Below are 12,172 nucleotides of genomic sequence, written 5' to 3'. Positions count from 1 at the left end.
ACATTTAAGCCTATATTCACTTATTTTATATGCATATTGCCCCCGACTCTGAACAGTTTTTGCAGATGAATCGGATTTCATCGTAATCATCTACAGTATGACACGAGTTCTAATTGTATTGTTTAATAGGAACGCCCTATGTCTTTCTGAAATCATTCCTCTGCTGTGCGTGCGTGCGTGTTGCCCCTGACAGCTGGTGTGGGAGTCACATTCGCTGGGGTCAGCCCTTCCGCCTGCGTCACCTGACCACCGGTCACTACCTGGCGCTGACCGAGGACAGAGGGGTTGTGCTGCAGGACCGGGAGAGGTCTGACACCGCCTCCACCGCATTCTGCTTCAGAGCCTCCAAGGTGACCACGCGCACACACACACACACACACACACACACACGCACACACCCGCACACATCACACATCACACACCCACACACATCACACACCCACACACGTCACACACACATGCACACACCCACACACATCACACACCCACACACATCACACACACACACCCACCCACACACCCACACACGTTACACACCCTCACACGTCACACACACACACATGCACACACCCACCCACACACACACCCACACACGTCACACACCCACACACGTCACACATACAGACACATGCGCGCACGTACACGCACGCACGCAGCTCTTCAAGGTGACCTCATTTTGAAGAGATCAAACAGTCTCCTTTTTACTAAACGCCAGTGGAAAACTCCAGAGAATCCCACCCACTCTCTCTCTCTCTCTCTCTCTCTCTCTCTCTCTCTCTCTACTTACACCGCAAAAATCTACCGTTTCTTCAAGGACGGCGAACATTTCACGGGTCATTGGACCCATGCAAGGTTAATTTAGCTCAAATCGCAGACTTTGGCAAAATGGACTCGCTGCGCATGTGACTGTTGACCGTTTTAACCCTGATAATGTCGTTTTTTAGATATGGCCATGTGACTCTGAGCCAATTAGTGACCCAATGTCTCCGGATCAGTTGCATTTCAATTACATTCAGTGGTGGTCAAAGTACTTACACGTTTTACTTAAGTAAAAGTATCAGTACTGCAATGTATATATACTCTACTCTAATAGTGTTACAAGTAAAATTACGGAATTCAAACATTTACAAGTAGAAGTCCCGTATTAAACATGTACAAAAGAGTCTGCATACAAGAGCAACATTTTACTGTGGTGGTTTTTCCACCACAGTAAACACGCCAACCATTCGGCTGCTGCAGGTCTTTTCTGACCGTATTTATTATAATGATCAATCAATCGAAAAATAAATAATAATAATAATAATGATAAAATGCCATGACATACTGTATATATTTTTCTACATTATTTGTTTTAAATTTTAATGCATTCAAATCTTTTTTTGGGGTTGGCTCACTTGCTAATAATAAGCTGGGATAGTTTCATTGGCGGAGGAAGTTTCACAAAGGTTGTAACATTCAGGACATCTGTGTTGTTGTTGTTGTTGTTGTTGTGACTGTTGTTGTTTACATAATGACACATTAACCCTGCAGGAGAAGTTGGAGCAGAGCCCCAAGCGGGACATCGAGGGGATGGGCGTGGCAGAGATCAAGTATGGCGACTCGCTGTGTTTCGTCATGCACGTGGCCACGGGCCTCTGGCTGTCCTACCAGGCGCCCGACGTCAAGTCATCCCGCCTGGGACCTCTGAAGAGACGGGTGAGACATGTGCAGTACTTTACACACACGCACGCACGCACACACACAGAGGAGAACATCAACAGTTTTTGGAATGCAACGAATAAATTACATTTGATACCCTTTTTGACATTTTGAACACTATCAGAAAGGCCACAGATCTAATATTCTAGCTCAGGCACGCGTGCCACAGAACTCCTATGAGCAGATGATTGTTAATGTGATAAGGGCGATGGGTCAGTGTCAGTGTGTGTGTCGGCTCGTCTAAATTTAACCCCGGCCGACCCTCTCTTGGCCGTGTTGACAGAGTTGACAGGAGCGCGTGTGAGACAATGACAGTCTCTGTCCTGTGCAAACATAGCCTGTAGTAGTGTCAGTCACCTGTGTTCCAGCCACACATGGCCCCATAACAATAGGGAGTGGGAACACGTATTCTCTGTGTCGCGTCGTTTGTCCCCAGTGGAGGGGCATGCGTGGCTCTGTCTGTTGGGACCGCGGGCCAGTTGAGGACCGTACAGACAGTGGGGACTGGTCACTGGAGGGGGTGCCGGAGTCACCTCCTGTTGAGCACCCTAACTGCTTGGTACCCTAACTCGGTGGTTCTCAACCTTTTCAGGCCATGAGTCTGTGACCCCCACCCCCCAAAAAACAAAATCATTTTTGAACTGGCGACCCGTACAACAGTTCCACATGCACGACCCTGAATCATTGTTTGGGTGAATTGAAGTTTTGGTGTAGAAGGGAAAAAGAAGCAGAGCAAGTATAGGTGGCTTCTTCTTCTTCTTCTTCTTCTTCTGCCAGGTGCAACAAGCTCTTTGTAGCGCCCGTTTTCATTCTCATTCGTTCTTTTATTGGTTCATTCACTGTGTTTTGTTATGGTTGTCCTCTAGCTGTTGCCACTCTCTCCACGGTGCGGCGTTCAGAGTATGGGTTTTTATGCCGTTCAGACTATCATTGGCTTGGAGGCAGCCAATCATGACTAGGTCATCACTGAACTCGCCACTGAAGTCGTCTTTACTGTCGTCAGTAGTGGTGGGTGTAAATGTAGTTCAGGTGGTTTTCAAGCACCTTGCAAAAAACAATGGGGAGGTAATTTATTTTGGCAAGCTAGTCTGAATGACAGCCTTAGATCCTCAGGTAGAGCCCTCTTGAACGCTCCTACAATTCACCTAATTATGGGACGATCAGGCTTTTGCGGGTCAAACACACTATTTGAGGATCATCTGAGGTTTGTCTTGTCTTCCTTCTCCTCACTTCTGAAGTCCTGCTTTCATGCCCAGGCTCTTTTCATCCTGTCTATTCAGTGGCTGCTTCATCTGTGCTTTAATATCACATGTTATGCCTTTTTGTGTCTTCTGTTATATGATGGTATTGATTTCATGTCTGGATTTGTTAATTCTACTTTTACAAATTTTTTGTCTCTTTATTGTTATGCTGCTGTGATGTTAATCAGTTTTTGTTTTGTAAAAATACTTTGTAACCTTGTTTCGGAAAGGGCTGTAGGAATACAGTTTATTATTGTTATTATGCTCTCTCTCAGGGTACCCAATTAAAACATGGTTCAGCTTCAAGTACTTTATTTGCCCTTTCAGAAGTTTCTTTAGTGCAGTGCACAAATGCTATAAAAAAGAGAGATTAAAAAGAAATTTATTTTTTAAGAGAAGACTAGCACAATATCCATATGGACTCCAGCAATTATCTATATTAAGTACTGTAGGTGATGATTAAAAAAAGAGAGTGTACAAATAGAACCAAATAGACCCTTGTGGATCCATTTGGTTCCATGTGGTCTGGTATACTGAACTGGGGTTCCTGTTGGTTCCATGTGGGCTGGTATACTGAACTGGGGTTCCTAGAAATTAAACGGTTTGAGAACCACTGCCTTCATACATCAGGGTCATGACCAGTGTTGGAAAAAGTACTCATGACTCAAAGTATCATGACTACGTTGCATACGTTGTATTCACACCAATGGTTCTCTCTCTTGTTTTCTCTCTGTCTCTCTTACCCCCTGTCTATCTTTTCCCTCTCTCTCTCTCTCTCTCTCTCTCTGTCTCTCTCTCTCCCTCCTGTCCGTCCCTGTCCAGGCCTGTCTGCACTCAGAGGGTCACATGGATGACGGGCTGGCCCTCCAGCGCTGTCAGCACGAGGAGTCCCGCGCCGCCCGCATCATCCGCAACACAACGCGCCTCTTCAGCAGATTCATCAGGTACGCCGTTCACCTCATACACAGCTGTTGCCTATCATCATCTAGCCTGGGCAGGTTTATGATCCGGTCGGGAGAAGATGATAATATCTTACATCATATGTTGTAGTCATCAGGCTGGGACCCTCAAACCAGAAGAATAATACCTTCCCAATAATAGCGTGATCCGCTCTCTCGTAGGCTGCGATGAGAATATAATTTCCCTGTGGGATAACCAAGGTATACAGACAAAAGTATACACAGTTTATATTTTTGAAATCAGCGAAACTACGCTGCATCAAGGCTTTTATTGGGAAGGTATTATTGTCTAGAATGCTCGCCCCAAAACAGCGAGCCGTCTGTGGAAAGAAATGTATAGGCAAGTGTGTTTTGGGGCGAGCGTTCCGGTTACCTCGGCATACGTTCTCTCTCGTCTTTCATAGTGCAGAGCATGGTGTATTCTGTTTTGAGAAATGCCATCTGGTCACGGAAGCCTTTCCCCTCGACAACACTCATGGGCAATGTTGGGCATCTCCGGCTATCATCTTGGCTGTCAAATCTGTGATCCTTTCTGCCTGCCGGCCATCATAATGGCGAGGTTTCACGGTTAAGTCCAATTTCCAAGCATGCCTTTCAAGCATGCACAAGCAGGACGTAAACAAAAGAGTCACGACAGGCATACAACGTTCCCTCTCCCATTAACAAGCCATTAAAACAAATTTCTAATAAAATAAATATAATTTGGATTTCTACTTTTAGATTGATAGGAGCGTAGAGAAAAACAAAGACTCTGTTAACCTGTGTTCTACTAGTTTGTCTTGTTTATTTTATTTTTATTTCTTTATTTGTGTCTGTGTAATGTCCGTATTGTGGTATTTGTTGTTTTTCTATGTTGTGTTAAAACAATTTGTGGTTCTACATGCATTGTATTGCGATCGAACAGCTGTGAAATTTCAGAGCCTCAATAAAATTACATTGGAGGGGAAAAAAAGAATGGATCGGAGCACAGGGCAGATCTGTTCCCCTTTGGTCCTCAGTCCTCACGTTTGCAGCCTCCTACGCCTCACTGTTTTCCTGTCACGGCGGTGCCAGTTCAGCCTCAAGACCCCCCCCCCCCCCCGATTATATAAATAGCATGCACACACAATCCCCCCTGTCACCCCCGTTCAAGTCAGTACAGCCAGCTATTTTTATTCAAGCCAGCGGAAGCCGCGCTTCAGCCTGGATGAACGTTGAGGCTGGACTAAGTGTTTTGTTGTCATTGTCGTAACCTCTCTTCGGGTCCATATTCCAGCTCATATAATCTCAGTCTGTTTAGTGCCGTTTCGTTGCCTGTGTGAACGCGAGTGGGAGGAGAATTGTGAAAAGTTCATGATTAAGAACATCGGCGGGGGAGCCGTCGGCGAGAGAGATTTATTTCTCCCTCTGTCTTATTAATGCACTTTCTCTCTAGAAAGCTGCGTTCACACTTACGTGCTGATGATAATGCAGACGTTCTTGTGGGTAAAACAATGCACATTACATTTTTCGGAGCAGCAGCTGTCGTGCTGACTCACTTTTTCTTTCTTTTTTTCACTATTATATACATTTTTTATCCTGCAGCAGTGCTTATATGGATGTGCATAATAAGTCCCTGTTGAGCCACAATGAAATATAAGATTAAATTGGCAGTATTCCCAGTAAGTGTGAACAGGGTTTAAGTCCACACATCTCTGTCCACACATTAAGGCCTGAGGCCGAGTATATAAATGCCTTCTAAATCAGTAGTTCTCACACTTTGAAGCTTTTTCTAAAATCCTAAAAAGTAGCAGATATACAAGCTTACAGTAGCGTGTCACATTGTGCCGTGCTCTGAGCTTGTATATCTTCCTGGATATTTTGAATAGCCAACGTAAAAATCTAAAATTACGCTTTCCCGTTTTCTTTGTTTTTATTAAGGGTTTTACAGACACATAATCAAACAAACAGAAACAACAACATAGTACAAAGCGCTTTCCCGGTTTTAATGGGCCATTCACCTTCTCTCCCCGCACAATGCCTGCTTGTGATGGAGGATACAAATGAACTATTTGTATTTACTTTCCTTTATAGCGTTGGACACGTGCTCGACTAGATATTACTGAGCGAGTTGTACGACAACTTCAACAGCGACTCTGCGATAGAAGCTCTGTTGCTTTTGTAGTTTTGTTTCTTTTGTAGCTGCCAGTGTGAATGCAGCATAAGTGTGTGTGTGATTGATTGGTAGAGAAAGAGAGAGAATGAATGAGAATTATGGAGGTGAAGGGGGCAGTGGAGGGATGTGAAAAACATTAAGGCTTTTGGGTTGTTTGGATTGGGCTTGATTGCGTGCCGCAGAGTCTGGATTAAATCCTTGCTCACTGCTGTGTTTATCATGGTTCCTCTGCCTCTCGAAGTCCACTTTAGTCAGGTTGTTATTTCTCTTGGAGGATCTTCTAAAGAGCAACTCAGTGTCACATAAATGTGAGCAGACACGCTCTCGCTGTTTCCAGATCCAGCGTTTGACCTTTAGCTGATAAAAAGCTTTCACACACACAACCGCCAGATTGCCCTGCCACATGCTCAATCTCTTTCTCTTTCCCTTTGTGTCTGTGTGAGTACATTTTTTCAGGCTAGTCTGGGGCGAGGCGAGGGTTAGGGTTAGAGCTTAAAACGGCCACAGCTATAATATTGGTTCCTACACCTTCATCTCTATCTAGGCCAAGGGGTCTTTGGCCTGAAAAACGTTGCTCTACACCTACTGTATGTGTCTCTATCTGTTGAATGCTTATATTATATGTACTGTATGAAGAAATCACTTCATAGTTCATACATACATACATACATATATATATATATATATATATATATATATGATTATGGAGATAAATACAAATAATAATTAGTATAGTTAGTTATAGTTCATTTTCTTGTGTACAGTATATATGCTTACGTTTTCTATATGCTATTGTGCTATTTTATTGTATTCATTGTTGTAATAAGTTGTACTGCATGCTCAGACAACTGTTTTGTTTTTAAAAATCACACCATACTGTGAAGTGAGTCTCAGTCAAGCACAGTTGTTAAGCACAAGGGTTGTAATGACCCCTCCTTCCTGGAATACGACCCCAATCAGCATCAGCTGCAGGGGTCAATAGGTCGTACATGGGCGTACAAACATGCACGCACGCACGCACACACACACACACACACACACACACACACACACACACACACACACACACACACACACACACACACACACTTGCGCTTGGCACGGCTCAAAAATGACAAAAATAAATTAAATTAAAATGTAAACTTGTGTCCTCCAGGGACCTGGACTCTCTCGGGGTGAAGAACAGAGCGTTCCTGGCGCTGCCCATAGAGGAGGTTCTCCAGACCCTCAATGACCTCATCGCCTACTTCAGGCTGCCGGACGCCGAGCTGGAGCACGAGGAGAAGCAGATCAAACTGCGCTCGCTCAAAAACCGCCAGAACCTCTTCAAACAAGAGGTGATTTTCTTCCATTTTTTTTCATTTTTTAACTCTCCCCAGTGGTGAAAGTATAACTAAGTGCCTTCGAAATCAGTAGTTGTCAAACTTTTTAGTTATATCAAAATTATTCAACATCTTTCAAGAACTTCCAAGAGTTTTTTTCGCAGCTGACGTACATGAAGCTCGCGAGCTGTGAGCTTCTATACAGTTGTGCAGTAAATTGTTAGAGACAGAACATTGTCAGTGAGAAAGGGCCAAAAGGTGAGTTATGTTAATTCTATTCAGATTCCCTGAATAGATAGAGGTCCTCTGCTGGACAATTATTTTCAGTAGTGAAGCAGTATAATTAGCTAAAGACTAATCAGTGAATAAATCCTGCAGGGAAAACATGCATTTTCAGAAAACCTTCAGGAAAAGATCAGAAAGAGTTGGAATGGCACATCTGTGGTCTGCTATTTTTTGAATAGCCAACACTAAGATCTAAAAATGACACTGAAATGCTTTTCCAGTTTTTTTTGGTTAAAGCCTTTGAACCTGGTTTCCTGCACAAGTGGTGAAATTTTGTGTCGAGTGTCTAGGTGAGACATGACCTGTGTGTGTGTGTGTGTGTGGGGGGGGGGGGGGGTGTGTGATGCCATTAAAAAACTGAATACAGGACTTTTACTTAAGTAACATTATCATTAGTATTATTTGTACATTGTACCCACCTCTACTTCTACAATTTACAACTTGTAGGCATTTAGCAGACGCTCTTAATGCAGAGTACATTCAGAGTTCTTACAGTACGCAAGAACAACACATAGTCATCAAGAATCATAAGGAAGCTACTGTAAGAACCTAGCATCTGTAGAAAATCTGTACAGTAAGGCTACAAGTATACACTGTAGAGTGCTATGTCTACATAAATTGCTATCTAAATTACATAAGTTTATCCTTCAACCACCACGCGTGATATTCACCCTTCGGTGTGGAAGCGACGTGGTCCGTGTAATGTAATAACACCTGACCTCAGATCTGCTGTCCAGGGCTGTAAGCTAATAGAAGCCCTGGAGTCAGGGGTTCCAACTGCGACAGAGGTCATTTCACTAAGTACGTCCATGAGGATGTGTGTGAGGAAGATTTCGGACTAACGTTGCCAGTTGGCGCGGTGTAAATGCCAGATCACACACTTCTTTGCACTGCGTTTCAATAACACATCGAAGGTGTCAGCAGTTTTGGGGATACGAGTCTAAAGCCTAATTCCTGCTCACTGAGAACGGCAGACAATAGTAGACCGACGCACGAGACCCCGTCAGCGCAACAAAGTATGAGTCGGGCTCAAGCCTCTCGATGCTAAATGAGTCCCGCCATCACTTCTAAAATGTCTTACCTCTCCGGCTGCCTCTGGTGTCAAAGTCTAAACTCCAGGCTCCCCTAGACTCAAACAAACATCATTATCTCCCTTATGTCGTCAGATCCTCAAGCTGCGATTAGATTAACATAAATACATAAATAATAGAATATGTACAAGTTTACATAATTGGCACTGGCGCACACTATGCTGTCTTTGCCGTCTCTTGCATGTCATCAGGTCACTTTAATATTAAACAATTAATCTGTCAGCCCACTTTCAGATCGTATTATATGGAAATACGTCCCCCAAAATAGTTCTTTCCCATCTCGGCCCCTCATTACCATTTCGAAGGTCAATTTGTCATGGTTGACAACTGACTAAGGACTTTTCCTGCGAGCATAAATCATTTGCAATTTCACCTTCCTGCTCTGAGCCCTCCTTTTAGCATACTTGATCACTAGATACTTCTCTGCGATATATAAATCACCCTTGACTCAGCCACCAGTGGGATTTCTGGGAGAGGGATTGCACTGAAGATGGTTGACTTTATTGACTCATATTTTGCATTGTGTGTTTCTTTCTCACAGCCTAGTAGTAATTTTATATTATATTTGCACATTTCAAGTCTTATATATTGTCTCTAGGCTTCTAATCTCCCTTAGACTCCAGCTGTCTTTTTGTTTAACACACAATCTGTTCCCCTGCATTACAATGTGGTGAAGCTGATTTAAAAGGCAAGATAGATTTGGGGGTCAACGGGTCAATTTATTTAATGACAAAAAGGACGGGGTTCCTAATAATTTGCACAGTGCATGTACTGCACAGTACACCCAACCGCAGTAGTTCTCAAACTAGGACCCCCAGATTGTGCCACCCATGGACCTACGTTTTGTGCCAGCCAGACACCCCCAGAAGAGAACATTTGTGTTAAATAAAATAAAAAGTTTCCAAACGCTTTCGATATTTCTCCAACATCTTAGCAGATCTACAAGCTCGCACAAAGTGACACAATGTGAGCTTGTAGATCTGCTTTGAATGGCCAACTTACAAATGCCTGAAGTGATTAAAACGTGTCACGCTGTGATGCGTTGTGAGCTTGTAGATCTGCTATTTTCAGAGCTCAACAAACACCCGAGCGCAACCAAACATAATAATGACTTGTCTTTTAGTTCTACTGGATCTCATCTCCTGCACTAGTCCCTCCCTAACATTTCAGTTGTTGACGAAATTGTCAGTATATTTAGTCCTTGTTTTAGTCATCCATAGTCATCCATTTTTATCGGCGAAAAAAGGTAGTCGACGGACATAGTTTTGGCCGACGAAATGAACATGTGCGATCATTGTACCGCTGTGTTCCTGTTCCACAGGGCATGTTGACCCTGGTGTCCAACTGCATCGACCGCCTGAGCGTGTACAACAGCGCCGCCCACTTCAGGGAGTGTGGCGGATCGGAGGCGGGGGCCGCCTGGAAGGACATCCTCAACCTGCTGTACGAACTACTAGGTACGAGCTACTGGGGTGGCGGTGGCTCAGGGGTAGAGTGACCGGATGGTAACTGCACGGTTCGATCCCGGGCTCTCCCAGAGTGTCGAAGTTTCCTTGAGCAAGACACTGAACCCCTGATTGCTCCCGATGTGCTGGTTGGTGCCTTGCATGGTTTCTTCCGCCATCGGTGTATGAATGTGAATGGGTGAATGTAATGCATGCCATGCATGTAATGCACAATCTATGTAAAGCGCCTTGGATAAAGGCGCTATATAAATGCACCATTTAACTAAGCACGTTTACTTAAGTACTGTGCTTAAGTACAATTTTGAGGTACTCATACTGTACTTGAGCATTTCCAATTTACACTACTGTTCCGCTACATTGACAAATAGTGTACTTTTACTCCACCACTACGTTTATTTGAAAACTTTCGTTACTAGTTGCTTTGTAGATTTTGATTATTATTACAAAACATACAGTAACCACTTCAGTCATACATTTCGACCATTGATTGAATAATAGCCGATCTACAAGCTCACAATGTGTCGCGATGCGACACATTGTGAGCTTGTAGATCTATTTTCAAAAGATTTTCCTACATTTGAAAACTTGAAATGACACATTCTGCGTAATGACTACTTTTACTTTTGGGTACATTTTGTGTACATTTGAGTGCTTTTCCCCACCACTGATCTCATTCCTATTCTGTCTGCAGTATACAGCTGGTATAGTCTACACTCTACTCCATTCTATTATGTCTGTATTAGTGGAAGATTTAAGGCCGATTTTTTCGCCGTTAACTTCAAGTCATGATGCAGAGAACCTTTTTGGCATGGAAGTACCTTAGGATCATAGGAAAAGATTTATCCAAAGACACAAGCTGCATTACCTTTCATTTCTGAATTGTACACCTTTTTCAAAATGGCCGCCACCATTTACAGCAATACAGCATAGCCCGTACCTTTGCTTCTGTTAGAGCTATAATAATAATATTGGTGCCAAAGTATACATTTTTAGGGTCAAGGAATCCAATTAAATGGATTTCAAGAATAAAAAACCCAATAGTTTTCTCGTTACCATGACAACGGGGGTAAAATATGCACATTTCATTCGAAAACATACGTTTTAACAGGGTAACTTTACCCCCCCTTATCCACTAAAACTTTCATTTAGCTTACTCTTTGGCTTGGAAGTACCTTAGGGTCATAGGAAAAGATTTATCCAAAGACACAAGCTGCATCACCTTTCATTTCTGAATTATACACCTTTTTCAAAATGGCCGCCACCATTTACAGCAATACAGCATAGCCTGTATCTTTGCTTCTGTTAGAGCTATAATAATAATATTGGTGCCAAAGTATACATTTTTAAGGTCAAGGAATCCAATTAAATAGATTTCAAGACTAAAAAATCTAAAAGTTTTCTCGTTTTTATGACAACGGGGGTAAAATATGCACATTTCATTCGAAAAGTTGGTTTTAACAGGGTAACTTTACCCCCCCTTATCCACTAAAACTTTCATTTAGTTTCCTCTTTGGCTTGGAAGTACCTTAGGGTCATAGGAAAAGATTTATCCAAAGACACAAGCTGCATTACCTTTCATTTCTGAATTATACACCTTTTTCAAAATGGCCGCCACCATTTACAGCAATACAGCATAGCCCGTATCTTTGCTTCTGTTAGAGCTATAATAATAATATAAGGGTCAATACCATGACAATGGGGTTGCAAATCCTATTCACATACTGTATACGAGACAAGTATTTGCAGAGAGCCATGTATGCTCTGACATGCAGCATTTTCAAGGTGCCTTACATGGGGCCCTGTATGGGCCACCTGTTGTGGGGGATTCTGTAGTCTTACTGGGGGGTCTTCAATGCACGTGGGCAATGAGACACTTGGGAGTGGCGTGTTTGGGAGGAACGATCTCCCTGATCTGAACCCGAGTGGTGGCTTGTTATTGGACTTCTGTGCCAATCATGGGCTGACCATAACAGTTA

The 12,172-nt window shown here is 43.1% G+C and overlaps 1 protein-coding gene across 1 annotated transcript in view; it reads left to right on the top strand.

The window, feature by feature from the left end:
* LOC308329721 (ryanodine receptor 3) overlaps positions 1 to 12,172 on the top strand; it is a gene marked incomplete at its 5' end in the record, with an annotated part of 233,978 nt that overhangs the window by 56,478 nt on the left and 165,328 nt on the right. Inside the window, 5 exons of the mRNA XM_080784219.1 lie at positions 194 to 350; positions 1,531 to 1,695; positions 3,762 to 3,883; positions 7,189 to 7,369; positions 10,052 to 10,187. Coding sequence (XP_080640345.1) covers positions 194 to 350; positions 1,531 to 1,695; positions 3,762 to 3,883; positions 7,189 to 7,369; positions 10,052 to 10,187 — 761 coding nt within the window. The remainder of the gene's footprint in view (positions 1 to 193; positions 351 to 1,530; positions 1,696 to 3,761; positions 3,884 to 7,188; positions 7,370 to 10,051; positions 10,188 to 12,172) is intronic.

This window comes from Protomyctophum bolini, assembly GCF_963924005.1.
Source record: "Protomyctophum bolini genome assembly, chromosome: 15".
NCBI lineage: Eukaryota > Metazoa > Chordata > Actinopteri > Myctophiformes > Myctophidae > Protomyctophum > Protomyctophum bolini.
Note: the sequence above shows the minus strand (reverse complement) of the source record. Positions and strands in the feature narration are given on the sequence as shown.